The sequence below is a fragment of the Eulemur rufifrons genome, chromosome 15 (assembly GCF_041146395.1).
Source record: "Eulemur rufifrons isolate Redbay chromosome 15, OSU_ERuf_1, whole genome shotgun sequence".
NCBI classification, from domain to species: Eukaryota; Metazoa; Chordata; class Mammalia; order Primates; family Lemuridae; genus Eulemur; species Eulemur rufifrons.
In genome coordinates this window covers 7,835,602-7,858,055 of record NC_090997.1, presented here as the reverse complement: position 1 = coordinate 7,858,055, position 22,454 = coordinate 7,835,602, and the positions used below count along the sequence as shown (strand labels likewise).

The window sequence follows — 22,454 nt, the reverse complement described above, 5'->3', positions numbered from 1 at the left end:
TTTGTACTGCACAGTGTTACCCCCTAATATTCTTTGCACTTCCCTTATTTTGCCCCTCCCCCACTGCAAGCAGTAGTCTTGGTCACCACTGTATCCCCAGAGCCTGGGACAGTGCCCGGCATAGAGCAGGTGCTGAATGAGGGTCACCTTAGCCAGGGCTCTGGGCTGGAACGTGCCCCTATTGGAGCTCCCAAGGCACAAGACCTCTGGGGTCTGTGTCCTGGTCATTACCCTTCCCAAGTTGGGCACCTTGTCACATGGGGCAGATCCCTCTCCTCCTGGCCTGGACTCCCTCCCAGACTCGGCCTCCCAACTCCCATCCCTTCCGCCACGCCTTTAGTGCAGCATTTGAGAGGTGTAGCAACATCACGCCCGTTTGACTGTAACGTAAGGCTTACTGCATTCCCATGGCACACCCCAAAGAAAATCACTTCTATTGCTCTGTTCAGTTCTGGAATCATTCGCTGACCTCCTGCTATGGACGAGAAGTGAGCTCGGACCCTACACACACGCACACACGCGCGTGCGCGCACATCCTTCCCTCTCCCAGCCTCCTAGTCGATAGAGTCCATCACAGATTTGTACCAGAGCAGTATTATTTGTATTTACATTTTTGTATGTAAGTGTTTTTCACAGTTGAGTCATGTAGGGTCTACGGTTCCTCTTCCCTAATATTTTTCATTTGGTATTAATAGTTTTCTTTTTTCCTTTTTGAGAAACTCAAGCCCTAAATAAATTGTTTTTATTTGCTTAATTTTCTGTATCTACTTCCCATCTGAGATAGACCTTCCCCAGACCCTCTGCTGGGAGTGCGAATCAGGTGCCAACGCCGGCCCGACTGAGGCCCTCCAGAGCCTCCTGCGTCCCGCCTTCCCGCAGGCAGCAGTGACAGTGGCTGCAGGGGAGGTGCATTTTTGAGGCCCCTGCAGACCTTTCTTGGGTATTGCTATTGCAGCCACGTGGGGTCCTCCCTCTCGGTGACCCCTTCTCCGGGGATTGAGGGGCCCATGGTTCGCCGTCCGTGGTGCTGGTCGCTCCCTTGAAGACCGCAGCCCCCTGCCCCCGTGGCTTCCTGCTTCTCCCTGCCAGCCTCCCAGGAGGGCTTCCCTTTTCCACCATCCGCTCTTCCTGCTGCGGATTTCTGTGGCCGTGAAAGCCTCCCGGGCGACCAGCAGGGTGCTGATGGGACGCTGGCTCCTGCAGGGCCGGTGGGGAGGGCGTGGGCGTCCCACACTCCGAGGCCACCAGACCCTCTTTTGCTCTCTGCCCACCTGCACAGGTGTTTGCCTCCACCACATGAACCCACGTGTTGTCCTTCTGATTTTCTCTAAGGACTTCTCATATACCCTCCCGACCACTGTGTGGTCAGTATCTCTGCCATAAAAGCTGTGGGGACAGGTGCCACTCCTCTGCTTCACCCCTGCCGAATGTGTTTTAAACACTTTACCCAAACATGTTCTATACACCAACGAGTTCACACAGCAGGTACATTCCTCTCAGCCCTCCCTTTGGGGAGACGATTTCGTCACTCATCCTACGGGTGGGGTTTGGCTCGAGGAGATGCTGCCTTCCTCCCGGGACCAGGCACACAGCCCCCACACACGTACCCGCCTTGCTGCTGGCACAGGGTCGGCCCAGTGACCCGCCTCTACCCAGGGCCAGCCCCGTGGCCTCCCAGGGTAGATCCACAGAAACCAGGCACATAGCGGTTCAGCCTGAACACTTACCGGACGAGTCACCCCAAGCAATGCAGAGGGACGAATGCACAAGCCCCCGAGCCCGATCTCTTCCCAGCGCTGGCCAGGGAGAGACACTGCACTGTTTTTCTGGCTAGGTCAGGGGTACTTAGGAGAACTGGAGATACAGAGACAGCCAGACTCTCATACGATTGGTTTAATTTTTTTTCAGCAGGAGAAAAAAGAATAAAGTTACAAGATTCTTTTAATATTTTCACAATGTTAAAACTAAAACTGAGCTCTAGGCTATGTGTGTAAGTAAATCTAGAACACAAAAGGGTTAAATAAGATTTTCTCTTTTAAAGATACAAGAATTTAAGCTTTCCTTACATTTAACAAACTTCACAGAACAGATACTGCAGGGGAACAAGCCCTTCCTCCCCTGCCCCAGCTCTGCGTCAGGAAGTGAACACGGGCTTCGATCCCTGTGTGTGGCGGCTCCCCAGGGCTGCTGCTTCCCACCGCTGCCTCCACGCAGCAGCCGTGGGGCCTGGGGAGGGCCAGGAAGGTCGAGCGCGGCCTCTTCGGGACCAGAGCTTGGTGGGGGCCTAGGCAGGCCGCCTCGCTGAGGATGGCCATGTGGTGGCCAGAGGGCCGTGGCTTGACAGCAGTGGTAAACGCTGGACAGACCTGGCCCCTCTTGCCCTGGGCTGCCCTAGAGCAAGACACTGGTCTGGGTCCTGAAGCAAGAATTAAGGCTGGGGATTTTGCAGCGGATTCCACTCTGGTGGGGTGGAGGGTGGGAAGAGCATGATTTCCTATTTCAGTATTTCGGATCAAAAAACATTTGCAGTTGCAGGTGTTCAGCTGTTAATTTGCAGACAGAGTTGAACTGTTTGTTGTTTTACAAAAGGAAAGTTGCTGGGTTACACTGTTCCAGTAGCCTGAGTGTGGGCAGAGCCACGCTGCCTCTGCAGGAGCCTCTCACGGCCACCGACCTGGATCAGGCGGGCGCTGGGAGCACGGGGACTGCCGACCCCACTCGGGCTTTCGAGGGAGCCCTAATCCTGTCTACTGGCACCCCTCCCCCTTCCCCACCCGGCCCAGGCTGCCGTGGCTACTGAACTCCTCTCTGTCCACACTAGGCGGCACAGGCTGAGAAATATACCCTCCCACTCCCACCTGCCAGAGCAAATGTCACTCCCGGAACTGGGCCACAGCCACACACCACGGTTCTAGGCTGATCCAAACCCCCCGTCCCTGTGAAGTGTGCTGCCTTCCCTTACTAGACTTGCTAAGCGGTGGATGTGGCCTGTTGTTCTTGGACTACGGGGCTGCATAGAGAGAGCGGAGGCCACAGCACCATCCTCCCGGGCCCTGGAGGCGCGAGCAGGCTCCAGCTGGAAGGGCAGAGTCTGTGGGCGGCAGCCTCCCTAGTTGCTCCCAGCACTTCTACTGATCCCTGTTGGCTATGAAATGTCTTTTTAGAAACTCCCAATAGAGAAACCTGGCCGCAGAGGCCAGTCTGCAGACCCCAGCCACAGCTGCTGTGCTGCCATTAGCCTTATTTGATCAACTGCCAGCTCCCTGCACTTGGCAAATGGCAAACCAGAGCCAGTGGGGTCAGGTGTGCTCTGGTCGCTTCCCGTGACCGTGGATCCTGTGTAGAAAGGTGGGTCTTGTTCGTGGACTAGTCTTGAGTGGAGCTAATTTTCAAAGTGAGGTTATTGTTTCTCTTCTTGTGTGATGAGTTTTTTTCATAGTAAGTCAGGTAAAAAATTTCCATAAGAATCTGTCTCCCCACCCCCATTCTCTGTGGGAGAGCGAGGCCACCACCCAGCCCAGCCACGTGGCCAATCTCAGCAGCCTCCTGTGGCCAAGGCACGAGTGGCCATCACGTATCCTGGCTACTGGGACTAAGGATAAGTGAAGAGGTGAGTGGCCGAACATTAAACAGAGTTTCTGGCAAAGCCATGTGCGTCGTGGGAACTTGAACACCAGCTTCTACTCCTCTATTAACTCAGAGTCTCCGTCTGGAACACTTTCCGCTTAAGGCTTTTTATAAGTTTGACTCCAGCAGTGACAGGTATGTGTTGTTTTAAATCCACTAGCCATGCTCAAAAAAAAATATTCTTCATGTTTTAATTTTATACAATGGCTAGCAGGCACCTTAGTAACCAGCCAGAAATCAATTTCAACCACCATCAACCCCTAAACTACAGTACCAGGATGGCTGGCTAAAGAAAGGAAACGGACTGGCTGTAGTCTGACATGTGCCCAGTACAAGGTATCTGGCTGACTTTGTCCTAAATAAGGCTAACATTAGTGAACTAAGAACAGCGTCATGTGGTGGCCATGCCCGGCCTTCAGGAGCACCCCTCCCCGATGCGCTGGCAGGAGCGCCCCACTTTCCGGTCCAGTTTCACCATTTTCATGATGGCTTCCTCTCGGCCGCGGCCCATGTGGTCAAACGTACAGTCGTGCTGCTCGGGGAGGCGATGTAACATACAGAACACGTAACCTGCGGCGGCGGGAGAAGCAGAGGAAAGGGAGTGTTAGGGTGACCTCCAAATGCCCAAAGCCTGGCTCCTACCCTGTCCAGAGCATGGAGGGGGCATCCCAGTGGGGGGACAACGGGCACAGCAGGGGCTCTTGCTGAAGAGTTTATTATAACACCCCCTACCCTGTTCCAGCAGGGCCAGCACCTCACATGCCACAACTGCTCAAGTCAGTCTGCCGCCCCCAGAACTCCCAAGTTACAGCCGTGCAGAGCTGTCCCTGACTGGACCCCTGAAGCGAAGAACCCCAAGTTCTCACTTGCTATAGTGAGACACAACCCCTTCCCTTGGAAATGAGTGGGCTCTGGGCCCCCTGCCCACCACGTAGGCAGGAGAGCACAGGACCATCAGCTCAGCACTTGCCCTGGCTCGGGCAAACTGTGACATCCACCACAGGACACGCACCATTTCTAGCAGGCAGGGAGGGAGGAGAAATGATTATGGCTTAATTGACAAACTCCCTCCTGTGTAGCAGGGCTTGGGGGGATGGTGGGAGTGATGAAACCAAACCCACAAGTGAGTGGAGACTCTCAAAGGAAAATGGGTTGTTTCAAGTGCTAGAAAAGGTATTTCACGTAATAGAGGAAAGGACAGAAATGTTGAGCTCAAGTCTCCATCTCTAAGGAACCTGACGCTTTTAACTCCACCTGGCAGGTGGGAGGCCGAGGTGCCCACACGCCAGGCCCCCACTTGCCCTGCCCTCCCAGAAGTGGAGGAGGCCACAAGCCCTCTCTTTTTGGAGCAGAGAAGTCCAAAGGAGACACTGTTCTGGCAAATAAGAAAAAAAGACCAGTGAAGCTGGCAGAACAAGGGACAGGAGACCGTACAGACAAGTCTCTCTGCACAGAAACCCATGCGGGGAGGGAGTCGGGAGAGAGGCTCAGAGAACAGAAGGGAACAAAGAGCTGCATCAAGGTGCAGCCCATCCCCTCTCCACTTGCTGGTCAATTTCTAGAAAGGCTGACAGGCGTGCCTAGTACAGACACCTGATGTCCCTGGGTCTGCTGGCCCTCTCCTTCAGGGAGGGTGGGGAGGACAAGATCTGGCCTAGGAAAACCACCTGCCAGCACTGGCTGCTCCCCAGCAGCTGGATCTGGCCACACCTGCAGGCTCTGTGGGCCTGGATCAGGTCTACAGGAGCAGCCCTCCAGGTGAGTCCTAACCCACTCCTAAACCTCCCTCCCGGTGCATATGGAGCAGGCATCGGCCAGCAGCCTGCTGGGGACAGTGCTCTCCCCACTCATTCTCCAAGCCAAAGCCATTCTTCTTTAACTTTCTTTTAAACCCAGATCCAGGTCATGAAGAACGGGTGGCCACTCCTTGCAAACTGTGACTCATCCACCCCTACATCCTCACTTTCTTTTCGGAGCTGTGGAGGCTGTGATTTTAGAGGAATACCAGAAGTTGAAGCAAGGACTGAGTGGCCAGGATGGACGAGAGTTTCAACAGCCTTTTTCCAGAGGGTCCTGGGGCTCTCGAATCTACCAAGTTGCCCGCCCACCCACGGAAGGCAAGCTAAGCAAATGTGGGGGGCAGGGGCAAGGGAACCAGACCAGGCTCCCTCCATGGGTCTGCCTTTGACTAATGAGCTGTTATGCCGAGCCAGGGGCTGCGGTATTCCAGGGGTAATCCACTTCCTGCAGCTTTTATTCAGCCAGCAGCATTCATCAGAAGCAGCGAAGGGCCCCTGGGACCTTCTCCTGAATCATCATCCCAGGATCTTAAAGGAAGGGAAGGGAAGGGGCAGCAGGGGTCCTCTTGCCCTATTATAGATGCTGATGATACAGAAATACATAAGGGTTTGGTGACAAAAATGTCTACAGACACATCCTGATGCCACCCTGTTGGTGCCCCCACCCTAAGCCCCAACTGGCAGCAGGTTCTCCCTCACCAGGTAGGCTTCGCTATGAAAAGATTACTTTGCTTGTTAGTCGGGGATGCGTATTGAGGCCATCCATGCTTCTGCTGTGAAATCCTTTAGGAGAAAGACAACTGGTATCCAATATCTTCAAGTAATGAACTTATCAGTAAATATGACACACGAGCTCATTAATCTTAACTTTCCTTTTGGACCAAGTGGGAGCACAGCTTCTCAGGAGATGAAAATTTCATCTCTGTTCTTTTCCTTAAACCCAATCCCAATGTAGAGTCAAACATATTGTCCTGCTCTCCTTGGGAAGCAGTTAATATTGCGTTTCCTGGTGCGATGGATGGCCCAGACCCCCAGGCAGTGGGCATGTGTCCTTGCACACAGCATGAGCTCAAGGCTGCCAAGCTGGGTGTGAGTGTCAGCTACATCCTTGAGGCAGGTTGGTCCCTGGCCATTTAAGACCACATTCTTCCTCTCCCCTCCTCCGACACCTCCCTCAGGCTGAGGAATATTGTCTAGGTGAAGTTAATCTTAAAAGTTAAGGCCTTCTGTAGGTGGGCAGGCAACTTGGTAGATTTGAGAGCCCCAGGACCGTCTGGAATGAGAAGTAGGGAGTGATAACCATAGCAACTACCCCCAATATTCTCCCCGCCCACCCAAGGATTCTTCATCCAGCCAAAATCATCTTACTTCTCTGCCCAAGTTCTGTGTACTTAAGACATACCTTGATACTTGGCTTTGATTTTTGAAAGGTGAAAACTATTAAGCAGCAGGTAGATTGTGGAAACAGAACTGGTAACAATTAGAATATATGGCAGTGTAATTCACTGGGGAAAGGTCTGGGAGAAAATTTTGGAAGGCTAACTTCCCAAGCTGCTGCACTGAGACTGAGGTTATGAGATGGCATAAATTAAGCTCAACTCTCTCTCCTGTCAGGGTCACTCACTAAGAGGAAGTTACATGCTGGAGCTTGCCCCAAATGCTGACTAGATATTATCCACTGACAGCGGCCAATGGCTGAATGCATTCTGGTGTCAGCAGTTAGGAGTGGGCTGTCCCGGATATGTGGGGAGGGGAGATGAGGGTGGGAATGACTGGTGGGTGGGACTAAACCTTTATCCTCTTTTCTTGGTACCCCCAGATCTGCTTCTAGAAACGGCTGCAAGTGTTATGAACCTTAAATTGTTCTCTGACTGAAGTCTAGACGCCAAGCTGGGTATGAAGAGAGACAAGTGCAGGCTGCTGGGGAAGATGACTGTTCCCTATTTCAATGATGAGCACAGTTTGAGAGCACGAGGGCACTTTCAGTCTTGTACTTGGCTAGGCCAGCCTCAACACTGCCTCTCCACCATGCCTCAGAAAGCAAGTGGGGCCTTTCCAGACGGGCCACAGAAGGCAGTGTCTAGAAGACACGCACACACAGAGGACACAGAACTGATCAGCCAAACCATGACACTGGCTCTGGTATCACCCAGGGTATCATGCAATTCTTTCCCCCCTATGTTTAAAAGAGTTATATATTAAAATTGAATTCACTCATTCACATACATATAACCCCATGTCTACACTCTCCTTATGGCTCCACTGTTTAGCAGCATGTCATTTTAAAAACAATTTCAATATACATTTGTTTACAATAGCTATACAGCATACAGTGCTTTGGAGGGATAAAGAAGGATATGGTGTAGGGGATATGATTAAAAGAATGCTCATCCCTAAAAGAGAGGAAAATAGCCAAAGCAAAAGTTTTTGAAAACATGAGCTGCCTACTAAATGTGGTTTAACCTCAGCCCTGTCCCCTGCCAAGTCACATGACAGGCTGTCCTGCTCCTCAGAGCCCAGGATTACTGGATTTGCATGAAATACCGGCCCAGGAGGACGCTGCAGAGCTCCTTTAAGGCTGCCTGAGCTGTTTTCAGTAAACCTGCACAAGACACTCAAGAACCCGTGTGGGTGTCTCTTTGCTTGCTGGCAATCAAGAGCAATTTGGGACAAGCCCTTGATTAAGAAGGGAGGGTGAAGCAGCAGCTCTGTAAATACTTTGTTCCACGGCCCCACCCTTCCATGCAGGGCCATCCTGGGCATGGGAAGAGGGAGCGTAGTACTAGTGAGGAGGCCCGACCACAGCACGCAGTACCAATCACCCCTGCAATCCGGGCTGGAAGGTCTCCCCAGGGTCTCTGACAGCTACACCCTCAGTTTGAGAAGACCCTCTTCAGCTGAGTAGCCACCATCAAGAGGGGGCCATGGAACAGGAAGGGAAGAAGAGGATGCCACAGCGGCTGGGGACGGCAAGAGATGGGGGGAGGACAATAGTTTCTCTGACTCTGTCACTAACAGAGACACAGATTATGGCAGAAGGCAAAGAAATACAATTCAAGACCTACCTAAACCTCTGTCCTAAAAGAATCCCACATGAACGAGAAATGTAGAAGGCAGCTTTCAGGTCACTCAACCTGAACAGAGAGGCCTCAGGGGCTTCCTTGGGATGGCAGGTGTATCAATGGGGGCCACTCATGTGTATTAAACTAGCACATCTGGACTCGTTCCTCCCAATGCAGACACAGGGCCTACGGCCCCAATGACCTGTGTTCCACAGAGACCTGAAGATGCCCTACACCGGAAGGGTCTTGAAAACACGTTCCCAGAAGCAAATTGAATGGAGGCTCATTCTTCTGAGACTCATAAAGGTTTGATACACAGATTTCTAAAAATGCTCATCTGGTGGGAACCAAACTTCAAACTTGACCCTATAGCTTTTAAAACAAACATTAGAAATTCATACAATTCATTGAGATGCTCACATCCACAGCCACACCTCACCTCTGTTTACACAGGGAGGGGGAGTGGGTGTTTGAGACTAAACCTACAGGACTGAAAGCAATTTGCACAAATGCTACCATTAGGCAGAGAAGCCTTAACACCCAACACCTTGCTCTAAATGCTACCGAAGTTGTAACAGTATTTCCTATTTCACTAACTTATGTACAAAAATCAACTACGGTCACTGCCCAGAAGGAACACTCAGAGGCATCACCCAACCTCGTGGCTCTGTATGCTGTGTTCTCTACCTCTTGGCAGTGCTGGCAGGCAGGGAGCTGGGGGCAGCTGAACCAAGACTGCTTCTTCATCTGCTAGTTCTATTCCCCCACAGGCCACAGGCAAGGGCTACTCTAGGGGACAGGGGAGGTGGGTGGAGCAGAAGCCAGGGGACAGAGAAAAGGAGCCCAGCTTACATCCTGCCTATGGTAGGGCCCCTACCCTTGGCTGAGGCCTGGGGACCCCAGGCCAGCATTTCCCTCCATGTCCTAAGAATTGGCTGGGTTGGAATTGTCCTTTCCCAGAGAATTTCCTGAGGGAGACAAAGAAAGCAGTGCTGAAATTCACAAAGTTTGAGCTCTTGACATTTTCATTCAATTTGTGCCAGATAGAAATGTTGCTTATTAGCTTTACCATGGGTAAAAAGCACCCTGTAAAGCTGGCAAAACTGGCAGCTCTGGACACTGTGCTTTCTTGCAGATCCCCCACTAGGAGCCTCCCCCAACTGGCTGGGGTTTTGTTTGTTTGTTTTGAGATAGGGTCTCACTCTGTCACCTTAGGCTAGAGTGCAGTGGCATCATCATAGCTCAATGCAGCCTTGAACTCATGGGCTCAAGTGATCCTCCTGCCTCAGACTCCAGAGTAGTTAGGACTACAGGCCCTCACCACCATACCCAGCTAAGTTTTAAATTTATTTATTTATTTATTTATTTTTAGAGATGGGGTCTTGCTATGTTGCCCAGGATGGTGTTAAACTCCTAACCTCAAGTGATCCTCCAGCCTCAGCTGGCCGAAGTGCTGGGATTGCAGACGTGAGCCACTGCACCTGGTCCCTAAATGGTTGTTTTATTAAAGCCCAAGACCAAGCCGGGCCTCAGCTCCAGCTGCTTGGGTGTTTTTACCTCACTTGCCAGAAATGTTTTACACTTTCTTGCTCATTTGAATTTCAAATTGTCAAAAGTTCAAGCAGAACCTAAAAATACTGACAAGCCTTAGGGACTGAGGTACTGTGAACTGCTCTGCTGGTGTGCAGCCTGAGGTGGCGTGCGCAGCTGTCTGTGCAGTGTCTGCCCCAGGTGCCTGCTCACCAGGCCCCCCGCCTGGGCTGGGTGCAGCACAGCAAAGGGGCCAGGCAGGTATGTCCAGTTCCAAGGTACATCAGAGACTGTTCTTACAGATGCACATGGGCTCCAGCAAACAAAACCTACCCAAGACCTCCCAAAGCCTCCTGAGTTAACCCTCCAAATCTCAACCATTAACAGGTACCACTTCATATCTGAAGCGTCTATTCAAAAAATAAATGGCAAACATGCCTGACCCACATGTATGAAACATTCAGGGAAGCTCTTTTAAAAAAAGAATCACATTTTTCCTGCAAGGTGAAACTTTTTTAAAGATCAGGACAGCTCACTGACCTCATAGCTCATTTGTAAGTGCATGCTGAGAACAGCAGGTGGTCACAGGAAAGCTTGTTGGAAAGCATTAGCCATTTATACTCCCACCAGCAGCAATCCCTGGATTACACCACATCCACTGACCCAAAGCCCAAGGCAGAATTTGTAGCACAGAAATGTATTAAAGGATCTTAATGCATTTTATTTCATCAGGCCCATGGTACAGGCAAAGCAGCTGCAGGTGTTTCAGGAATGGAATGTATCTGCTTTACATTCTCCTCCATCCCTGGCTTTGCATGGTGGAGGGAAAGCCATTATACTCCAATAAACAGAACTGGATCCTCTGCTTGCTGAGCTGGTGGACATAGTGCTCTGCTGGGCTGAGAGAAGAAAACCAGTAGACGGACAGAAGTCAGCTGCCCAGGCGCTGGAATCAAAGCCACAGTGAAACCCCAAACTAGGTATTGGTCTGTCTGTTTTTCAAAGGAAGGAGAACGTGCAATTTAGAAAAGTCCACTCTACTCCTTAACAATTTAATAAAAAAACACTAAATAACTGAGACAGTTCTAAAACAGAAGCAATCACCTGCTTTCCTCCAAATCAATTACAACATCAGTTGCATAGAAGCTAAATGTTAGAGCCTCAAGAGTGTGACAGAGGCAAAGATGCAAATGCCTCATGCAAAGAACTCCACGGGCAGCAGTGTGGACTCAGCAGAGGCCCAGAGCCCTTGCTCGCCATGCGCTATCACATGGCACTAGGAGCAGTCGGGCGGGGGGACAGAAAACTGTGTCACAGTCCAGCTTAATGGAGCTCCTGATGCAGTTAGTATACACACAATTTTACAAGTATAAAAAAATTCACCACTGTTGATATGCTTTATTATTGTTTCTCCAGATAACCCCATTCTCACAAAAACTCTAATTACCCTTTTCCTCTCCTCTGGCGAATATTTGTCCTGTGCCAGTAATGTCTCCTTCTATCACTTAGCTCAGGCAGTCCTCATTCTACCTGACAGAGAACAAGCCTTCCACCGCTCACTCTTGCCTCTACCTAGGAAAAACCTATTTTTGCAACCTGGGGGATGGGGGGGGGGGTGGGCCAGGGTGCCCACACCACCAAGAATATGGTGACTTGTGAGAACTCTGCCACACAAGCCTTTTAACGCCCAGTACACAGGAAAAGGGGGCTAGCTTCAGGCTCATATTCTAGGCTGTTTTATCTGGAGATGAACATATATTTAAAAACTGAGAGAAAATGCCTCAAGGCAGTTTTTGCCGCAGGAATAATAACTTGGTCTTTCAAACATCATTTCAGTAGCTGAAAGTGGGTGGCATTAACCACTTGGTACCTGGGGCAGTCTTTAGGGTCCCAAAGACTCCTAGGAGGTGCCTACACTCCTGGCTGTGCCTTCCCCCCACTTCCAGCCCCTACATGGCTCTCAGGAGAAGAGTGTTGTACTGGCAAGAAACTTCTGTTTTGGGGGTGACCTTATCCTCTTTTCAGCAGGCCTTCTCTTTCAGCATTTCCTTATCCTTTAAAAGATTATCTTCTCAAACAAAGCGGTCTCCTATAAAACCAGTTCCAAAACTGCAGTGGAGGTGAGAAAAAAGGCAGTACCCAGGCCGGGCGCAGTGGCTCATGCCTGTAATCCTAGCACTCTGGGAGGCCGAGGCGGGTGGATCGCTCAAGGTCAGGAGTTCGAGACCAGCCTGAGCAAGAGTGAGACCCCCGTCTCTACTAAAAATAGAAAGAAATTATCTGGCCAACTAAAATATATATAGAAAAAATTAGCCGGGCATGGTGGCGCATGCCTGTAGTCCCAGGTACTCGGGAGGCTGAGGCAGAAGGATCACTTAAGCCCAGGAGTTTGAGGTTGCTGTGAGCTAGGCTGATGCCACGGCACTCACTCTAGCCTGGGCAACAGAGCGAGACTCTGTCTCAAAAAAAAAATAAATAAATAAATAAATAAAAGCCAGCTCATCCACGTCTCAGAATGTCCAAATGGCAATGCAGTCAGGGGACATCAGACTGCAAATGCCACACCTCTCTACCTAGAGCAACACCTGGAAACGAAGGGAACATTTTCTCTTTCTCTGCTGGCCTTTCAGTCCACATGCTGGGGTCATAGGGGAGTACAAAGATGACAAGTTGGAGTTGGGAGAGACCTGTAGTCCCATCCCTGCTGTCATGGCAAGTCCTTTAACAGGTGAACCTCAAGGTCTCTTTCAGGAGTGTGTGCTTTGAACCCCAAGTACTGGATTCAGGTTCCAGCTGTACTGCTCTGACAGCTGTGTGGCTGAGGGTGAGCCATTTAACCTTCCAGAGTCTCAGCTGTGTCTTCTATAAAATGGGGTTTTACAGAAAATAACGCCCAGGAAGCACCTGACACATTGTCAAGGAAGGCTGGCTGTTCCTGGGATGACTCTGCAAGGTGGTGTCATCCCTCTGGCCTTACACAGTGCGGCTCACACGCTTGGCATCATGGCCCTGCCCCACCGGCAGCCTGGTCCCTCCCCCCTCACCCACACAGCATTCTTCCCACCCCAGCTGCCTTCACTTCACAATCCAGACTCCAGTTCTCTTCTCCTGCAAGAAGTCACTGCTGACAGTGGAGAATGAATGTGGACGTATACCTCCAAACATGTGATGTATAAGTTTCCTCTCTCCCTCTCCACAAACCTGTTTTTACAGACTATAAATGCATGCTAAGTGACAAGCTCAGTAAAGATTTCTGTTGCAGATATGCGTATTTTGGAGAAACCTGATTTAAATATATGAAGACTACATGGTGCAGCCTGGAAAGCATTCAGTGGTTAGGGACAACATGAAAGGGACATGGAAACTTTCCAAGGACAGCAGAGAGCAGCTCTCTGCCCTGGTGGAGGCATCTCCACAGGTACAGTTGAGAATTCTGCAAGCTTCTCTCACAAGCAGAGGCAGAGCATGTGTTTCCAAGTTCGCTCACATACTGACCACTTGTTGAAAAGCCTCCTGTCTATTTCCCTGAGACTGTCAGGCTGGGGGCCGCAGGGAAAGGAAGAGCAAGAGAAAGGAACTGGCTGTAGACCCTCTGCAAACAATCAGGTTTTTACCCAGACTGTGCCAGTATCACGTGCACTTGTTTTATGTGCTTCTTTTAAGAATGAAGTCACTCTACACACTTCTTGTTTTCACCACAATAACTTGAAAAGGTCATTCTGAGGAGCTTAAGAGTATGAGCATGCTTTTCTCTATCTTCACAAAATCTGAGCAAAAAGTCACAAGTCCCACAACGTCTGCTGTCTGCTGTTACAAGAGAATGTGCTGGGGAAGGGGGGCGGGGGGGGGGCGGTGTGCAGAGAAACTGGCTTATGGATTCTCCCTGTTGAAAGTTAGTTTTTTAAAATATACCTCCCCTGGGGGAAAGAGGCTTATTCAGTGGCAGAAGAATGTTTTCTGCAGACAAGAGTTCAAAGACCATCGACTACAGTGACACCCCACACTGAAGGTGCTACCCCACAGCCCAGTTCCATTTCAGTTTGGGGGGTGGGGGAATGTGGCTCAGGTATGGGTACTTCACTAAATGGTTCCAATCTGGGTATGAAAAACACCCCACGAATGGAGACTAAAAACTGCTAAATCCAATGACCCTTTTCTGTTCTTATTTATAGCATTTAGAACAGCTGACTACTCCTGTGGGATCCGACACACCTGCTTACCTTGTTTTCCTTCTCGTTCTCTGGTAGCTCCTCATTTACTGTCCTTGAAATATTACAATTACTGCTGAACCCTCTTTTTGTACTCTCCTCCAAGGTTTAAAATTCTAACTATATATGCTAAAAATTCTGAAATTTATCTCTCTGCCCCAGACTTCTCTTTGGAGCTCCACACCTCTGTATTCAATTATCTACTCGGTATCTTGGCTCAGACTTCAGGGCACTTGCTACTTCCCCACAAACCTGCCTCGCCTTTCAGTGTTTCCTATTCTAAGAGAACAGGGCCACCATGCAGCCAGTTCACGACACAAACCTGGAGTCCTCACTGATATCTTCCTTACTCTTCATATTCAGTTACCAAGTCTTGTGAATTCTATTTCCGAAATCAAATCCATTCTCTTCTTTCCAGCTCTACTGCCACCACCTACCTAGTCAAAGCCACCAGTATCTTTTTGCCAAGGCTACTGCAATGGCCTCCTCTAGGTGGTCACCCCACATCAAATCCATCTTCCTCACAGCAGCCAAAGAGACTGGATACAACCTTGTCTGTGATCACTGCACTCCGTGCTTAATGGTTCCCCACTGACTGCAGTAACAGCTTCCCCGCTGTAGCATGGTCTCGGCCCTGGCTGTGGCTTCCATGCCCCTTGTGTCATTTACCCCTTGCACGCTGTGTTCCAGACACACCTGCTAACTAAATTCTTGTTTACTCAGGCCTCAGCTTCAATGTCTCTTCCTCAGGGAGACAGTCCTGGACTCTCAGACTAGGTTAGGACCCCAATATATACTTTCAAGCCATCTTGGACTTTTCCCACAGTCACTAGTCACAATTGTCATTTATGTAATCTTTTATTTAACTTGTCTCCTTGGCTAGATTTCATGATATCAAGCACCATGCCTCTGTAACTTATCACATACCGTGTATGCCAAGAACAGTGCTTCGTTCACTCAAAATATTTTGGTCAAGTGAATGAATGAGAAGTTAATTCCAAAGAGACTGTGTTCTCTGAACCTGAGCAGACAAGCAGAGGTCAATGAGGAGCTCCAGTGGTCAAATCCAGTATCTTTGCCCTAACCTCTCAACAGCACTTGTCCACTTTTCCCTGTTTCTTGAAATACTTTCCTTTCTCATTTTCTGTGATATAACACTCCTGATTTTCTTTCCACCTTACTGACTGTTGCTCTTTGGAATCTTTTATGGCTTTTCCTCTAAAAATCACCCCAAAATGAAGTCCTCCTGCATTTTCTCCTTATATGTTCCCTTCTTTAGGTAACCTTATCTAGATCCAAGTAGAATCTCAATGCTGGTGCCTCTTAAATTTATATTTCCATCCGTGAATTCTTCCCCTCAAATCCAAACTCCTATATACAAATGCCTATTTGACAAACACCTCCAACCAGAGTGGCTAATAGGAATCTTAACAGTAACATGTTCAAACAGAACTCTTAAGCCTCCTGACCCTATATAGTTCATCTCCTAAACTTCCCTGCCTCGGTGAATGGCAATATATCCACCCAACTACCATTAAAGTCAAACTCAGGACTCATTCTTGATTCCTCTCTTTCCCTTACTCCTCACACTGATGTTATTGGTGGTCTTGTTAGATCTGAATGATGTCCTGAATCTGCCCTGCACCTCTTCTTGTCACGCACAGTGCTGAGGCAGGAATGAGCCGGCATGCTGACAGAACAGAAAGAAGGCCAGCAGGGCTGGGATGCAGCGCGGCCAGTGCTCCACCAGGGCTTGCCAGAGCCCACAGAGAGGGGCCCTGCGCTGCCTCTGCTGCCCTCCAAGCCTTCCCCCTGCACAGCAGGTAGAGGGATTTCGGGATTTTTTTGTTTTGTTTTGATAAATGATCTGAGATGTACTTATTTTATATTAATATTTGTTAATTCCTCTTTAAATAGGTCACATATGAATATAATAATTCAAATTGTATAAAATAATATTCAGCAGTCTCCCATCTCATTGAGGCCAAGCAACCATCAGTTTTTTATGTGTTCTTGAGAGTCTATGCATACACCGGCATTTATGTTTCTCTCTCAAAGGATTTTAAAAATGTAAATCAGATCATGTCGCTCCTTTGCTTAAAACCCTTCAATGGCTTCTCACTATGTTTACAACAATATTCAGACTCTTTGCCAAGGCCCGCAAGCCCCCACCTGGTCCCTGCCTGCCTCTCCACTCTCCTTCCCCACTGTGCTCCAGCCACATTGGACAGCTTTCTGTTCCTCGGCTATGCCCAGCTTGTTCCCAGCTCCAGGGCCCTTGTTGTTCTGTCTAGGGCACTCTTCTCCCAGCTCTCAGAACGGCTGGCTCGCCCAGCTTTTCCGTCTCAGCTCAGCTCTCATGTCCTCCCAGATGCTGGCCTCTCCATCCCTACGTGTGCCTCCCCCAGCCCTCATCACTCTCTGTCATTTTATTGTATCACAGCACCTACTCCTATCAGAAGTTATCTTATTATCTATTTCCTTGTTTACTGCATCTCTCCCCCAAAGAAAAACAGCACCAAGAAGTCAGGGGCTTTATCAGTTTTATTCCCTTCGCTTCCTCTAGGACTCAATAAAGATTAGTAGAATGAATAAATAATTTGCCAACTCAAAAAAAAAAAAAAAAAACGGAGTTAACGTTTGACTCATTAAAAACAGAAGATAATTACTTCTATCAATAAAAGAATGTTCAATGCTAGTAACTGTGTCCTTCCCCCTACTCCCAGGAAGTGACCCACCATACAGTTACCTGGGCAAATGGCTGCAGTGGGCACAATCAAAAAACTATTACTGCCTGCCTTTAGATGTACCTCATATTTTTTGTAGTAGCAGGTTTAGCTTCCTAATTATGCTTTTCTATTGCCATTATTAATATAAGCCTATATTCGCTGAGCTCACTCTGAGAGGCAACACAGAAATGTCCGAGATTGCATTAGATGCTCTCCTGGAATTGAAACTGCTGTAGCTCATGATCACAAATGAGCTGAATACAGATAATGAAGAACTGAACACAATTACACGTTCCCAGTGACATTCATTTCCTACTCTACCCTGGTATGTTGGTCAGGTACTCCAGATTCCACGGCAAATGAATGCTGGGTTTGGGGGAAGAGCAATTTAACTGCTGCAAGAGTATTAATACAAACCTGGCCCTTTAGTTTGTAAATCTGGATACCCACTTCCAACACCATCGCCATGCCTTCCTGGGTAAATCTGTAACATGGCAGTGCAAAGCTCAGGAGAGCACATGTCACCCTGAGTATTAATCACAAAGATACACAAACCACATTGTGTGCTGCTCACAGCTGCCATCTCCCAGGGGCTACTGGGCTGACATGGTTTAAGAAAGATGAGCATTTGGATATGTGGAAAACAGTGTCCTTAGGATCCAGTGAGGAAGAGACCTGTTAGGCTCCTCAAAGCACAGACAGGCAGACTGTCTCTTGGACCACAGGACCTGTCCTTAAACGTAGTAGCCACTGCCTGCCAACTCCCACTCTACAGCCTAGAACACTCATCTCCTAGGCAGCAAATACAAATATCTTGACTGATATTTAACAAAAAGTTACAGCTCAAGGAGCGGATCTAATATCAGCTTGGTATGTTCACCCCTAGCTCCCCTGCAGCCCCAAAGTTCTTTTCTGGAGGAGCTGTCAGAGTAAATGAAGCTGGCCTGCCTCAGACCAAGCGGAGTGGGGGCTGCTGTGGAAGACAGCTGTCAGGCAGAGCTCCCCACAGGCCAGTATCGTCTGTCTCCCAGCTACTCACCCAGGCACTGTTCATTTTAGCAGGTGCACCAGTTGGTGAGGCCTGTGATCCTGTACCAGGAGGTACCCAAAGCAAAGGGGCACTCCCTGTCATCCCCTCCTTTCAACTGTGTCTCAGGCACTATGTTAGGAGTATGGCAATAAACCGTACTGGTGGCTCTACTTTTCAACTCCACAGGTGACAACAAAGAAAGAGAACACCCTTCAAATCTCAAGAGGGAATAAGCAGCAGCACCCTCCCAGGCTCAGGGAGCCATGGCCAAGCTCCACCTTTGGCCAGTGCCAGTGCACGTCCCACACCCACTGCCACAGCTCCATTCTCGTCCCCTCCGTGTCCTTACACTTCTAGTCCTTCTCCACTCTGTTTCTGTCTCCTCTCGCTCGAACATCTTGATTTCCCTTTACTTTTTTGTTTTTCAAGGTGCCTCGGTATCCGTGGTTGCCTTAACACCGGATCGACAGCGGAGGGACCGCAGGCTCAAGGGCAGGCCCAGTTTGGTGACGTTGGTGGGTATACACAACAAACAGCTGTTATGTGTGCACCTCTTATCTGCCTGCAAAGCTCACAGGAGATTTGTCCATTTCCTACTGAGCTCTTCTAACCCTGAATAGGGATGGGAATGTCTGTACAGACAAAGAGATGTAGAAAGGTGAGCCGTTTCTTGGAGAAGCCAGCTGATCCAATTATTAATATTTTAGGCACTTCTTCAATTAACTGTAGGGCTGACACATCCCCCCTTTTCAGTTTTTTGCCTCTGAACTTTGCTCCAGTATTTCATGGTTAGTCTCAACTATCCAGTTCGGAAGTGTGATAGTTCCTTCTCCCACTAGTTAGGAGAGTGCCACCACTCAGCACATATTCCCAGCCTATCCAGGGCTTGTTCCTTTTTAGTCTCTGGGATGTACCACCTGACAGGACCTGTGGGTCCTGTCCCAGGGACCTAGCTCCCTAGCAGCATGGTTTGAGTCTCAGAGACTGAACAGTTGCAGTGCCTCCTGACACCAGGCACTATGTGAGAACCAACAGTCCACAAACACTCCATGCATGGGTGGCTGGTTATTAAACAGATATACTGACTGCTAAGGCAGCCTTCTCCATATCTGCCATCCAAAAGATGGCAGTTGTCTCCAAATGCAAATTCTCTTTTTGTAACACTAGCTATAGTATTGATCAACACCAGAGTTTATTTTGTCATAGAATCTTATTCAGGCTCACTGCTAGTGACAAGATAGCAAAACATGAAGTGTAAAGGCTTTTCTTAAGAGCCTGTGTCTCCAGGCTCCAGCAGTTGAGGAGTAAGGGCTGTCATGTGATCTTATTAGGACCTTAGTCTGCTTAGGTAAAAGCACCTTCCAGAAGCAGAAACCAACTTCATTGATATTGATCTTCTCAGAGGAAAGGTGCTATAGAAATCTCATCTAATAAATAAAGGATTCAGGCTCCAGTGTTGGGCTGTCAGTCCAGCCCGGGAAAGAAGCTATCAAGCTCAAGGAGTCAAAAGTATTTATTGGTCACCTGTGCACTATTTACAGAGCTCTATCCTAGGGGCTGTGTGGAGGAGAAGGAAAAAAAAGAAGTCACTAGTTCCTGCCTTTGAAGACAGCTGGAGACACATGGAGAGGAAAACAGCTGAAGGTCACAAGGAGCGAAGCAAGAAATCAGCTGCAAATAAAATCAATACAATTCAGCGATGCGTAATAAATCGGAGGCACTAAGGGGAAGTCAATTGCGTAGGGTATCCTGGAGGAGGTTAAGTTTTCAAAAAATATGAGGACATGAATTAGCACTCAGGAGAAAACGGAATGTACACGTCAACAGGAATTAAGTGCTACTTTGCCTCATATTACCCAGATGCAGTGGGAGACAAAAGGGTGGCAATGCTGTGGACCCTGTCCTCCAGAAGCAGCTTATCTAGATGTGGTAACAAGAGGCATATGGGACACTACTAAAAATAGTGCACTGGATGACTACTCATTAACACCATCTTAAGTGGTTTTTGCACAGTAGGGTACACGCATTTTTACCATTCAATGTTCAATATAAAGCAGCTCTGAAATTCGGACGTGGCTAAGCAATGAGCTAACTTCTATATGGTTGAAAATATGGACAGCCCATGCTTTAGTCATCTTCTCACTCTTCAGGGCACCCCATGGGCCAGTCTGGGGACATAAAAAAGTGTTGGGATTCTGGGAGCTCAACAGACCTGGCTCAAACCCCAGGTGCTCCCTTCATATTTCTGAGTTACTAAATTTCAAAGGCTGAGTTTTCACCTCTATAAAAATGGAAGTCCCATTTGTCCAACAATGCTTTTATAAGGGTTGAATAACTTAAAACAAGTGCAGGCACCCAGTATATGGTAGGTGCTCAATATAGCTATTCTTTTTCCTTCACCCAAAGGACGATGACTGCAGGATGCAGGGTGCTCACAGTCTATTCAAATGTTTACTAAGCATCACTGCACACCAGGTACTGGTATACCAGTAAGAGCTGAGAACCACAGAAAAATAAGATATGGCCCCTGCCCTGCAATACTCATGGTCTGGGGGAAGGACAGACATGTAGATAGACATAGACAATTTCAATATGCTCGGAGAATATATCGTAAACAGAGGCCAACCATGGATTCCACAGAAGAGAAGACTTTTGGGCAGCTCAGAAGGAGATCACCAAACAAAGGGTTTGTTTAAAAAGACACTAGATTTTATGAAGGATTCGGGTGAGGAAAACTGTGGAGACAAACACTGAGCCCAACTGGGCATTCCCATTTCCGACCCTGTTCTTGATGTTCCAATACCAGTTCTTTGGTCCCTGTGAATGAACTTGCTCCTGGAGGAAAGGGGCTGCTGCAAAGTCCAAGCCACTGTGTTCAAATACGTGAAGAACAGGCTTGCAGAGGAGGAAAAGGATTTGTGATAGGTTGCTCTGGAAAGCAGAGTGAGGAGGAACAAGTACATGTCATCTAAGAAGGCTGGTTTTAGTTCAGTGGAGGAAGCACCCAACGGTCTAAGTTGCCCAGCAAAATGAGATGCCATATTCCCTCCATGCTGGAGATGTACGCAGTGGCTGGATTACCCACTAGGGCACTGCCGATGCAGTTTCTGCAGCATCAGCTCAGGGGGCTGGATTGGCACCAGATGGATGACTTCTAAGGACCTTTAACTGCTTGGATTCTATGTCAAAGAGTGGCAGGTTTGTTAGGCAGGAATAAGAGACTGGTGTAGTTATAAACAGGTTTGTGACCTCCAAAGAACCCATTTTATTCAGGTCCAAGATAAAACACAGGTTTTATTTATCCAAATACACCCTTCCCCAAAGTTGAGTATTTAATTAAACCCACAAGCATACCAAATAATTTAAATTAAACCAAGCAAGCATGCTACTCTGATAGTACATATGTCTTGTCTGACTTTTTTCCTTCCAGCAATAAAAATTCAAGGGAGAGAAAAGTATGCAAAAATAAATAATGCTAAGGTCTCTATCTAGATCTTGGTCCTTCAGCCAAATAATCCATTGGGAAAGCCCTGAGGTGGCACATGTACCCTGAGCCTCAAGAATTTACATGAGGACTGGCCCAGACACACTCTGTGCTTGGGCCTATTCTAATATACTATTCCAAAAGGGCTTCCCCCTAATGATAACCAGCAGGCTCACCAGAACACCATATTTCATTGACTTTAATTTGTTTGTATGATTTTGTTTTGTTTTTTTTTTTACAGTATTAACACAGACTGGGTATCCATCAGAGGCCACATACTCCAACAAGAGTTGTGGGAAGCTACAAAGCAATATGCAGTCCTGGCTCCTGAGGATTTTAAGTTTGGCAGGGAACAGGAGACCAGTGGAAGGCAGGCATGCATTAAACACTCAAGAGGTGTAAATTTCTAAGTGAAAGGCAATGGAGTTGACTGGAATTGATATGAAACTTCACTGACGTGGGTCTTACTCATTTGAAATTTCCAGTAATTCTCTTTGGTTTTAAATTACCTTTGTGTGTCCTATGAAAAACGGACTCTACTAAGTGTATAGGCAGTATGGGCAGTTTATCAAACTTTGGGGTACACCAGAACTACCTAAAGGATTGCAGTTTAACTTTCTAAAAAAGGAGCATCTCTCTACCAGGAACTCTGAAGTACTAGGCTGAGGCCCACACTTTTTAGAAGTAAGAACCTACTGAAGTGACTAAGAGTGCCTAGCAGCAGATATTTGCATTCAATGTGCTAAACACAGATCACTTTTAACTATACATTAAAGGCCCTAGAAAGAACATCTGGGGTATTATTAAAACTTCATGAGCAATTTAATATTTTGAAAGAAAAAAAATTTTAAATCCCATTATTTTGAATAAATATTAACTACTTCATATGCTTTTATTTTTTCTTTTTTTGCCAAAACCAGTCTTATTTGGTGGCTTGGCTGAGAAGGCTCCATACAAGGGCCCCAAGTCCTCAGCAAGGTTTTGG

General features: G+C 48.2%; 1 protein-coding gene across 2 annotated transcripts in view; it reads right to left on the bottom strand.

Moving 5' to 3' along the window:
* Nucleotides 1-1,922: 1,922 nt before the first annotated feature.
* ZFAND3 (zinc finger AN1-type containing 3) overlaps nucleotides 1,923-22,454 on the bottom strand; it is a 318,007-nt gene continuing 297,475 nt past the window's right edge. For both annotated transcript variants that reach the window (XM_069487318.1, XM_069487319.1), the window contains one exon: nucleotides 1,923-4,197. In XM_069487318.1, coding sequence (XP_069343419.1) covers nucleotides 4,043-4,197 — 155 coding nt within the window. In that variant the 3' untranslated portion in view covers nucleotides 1,923-4,042. The remainder of the gene's footprint in view (nucleotides 4,198-22,454) is intronic.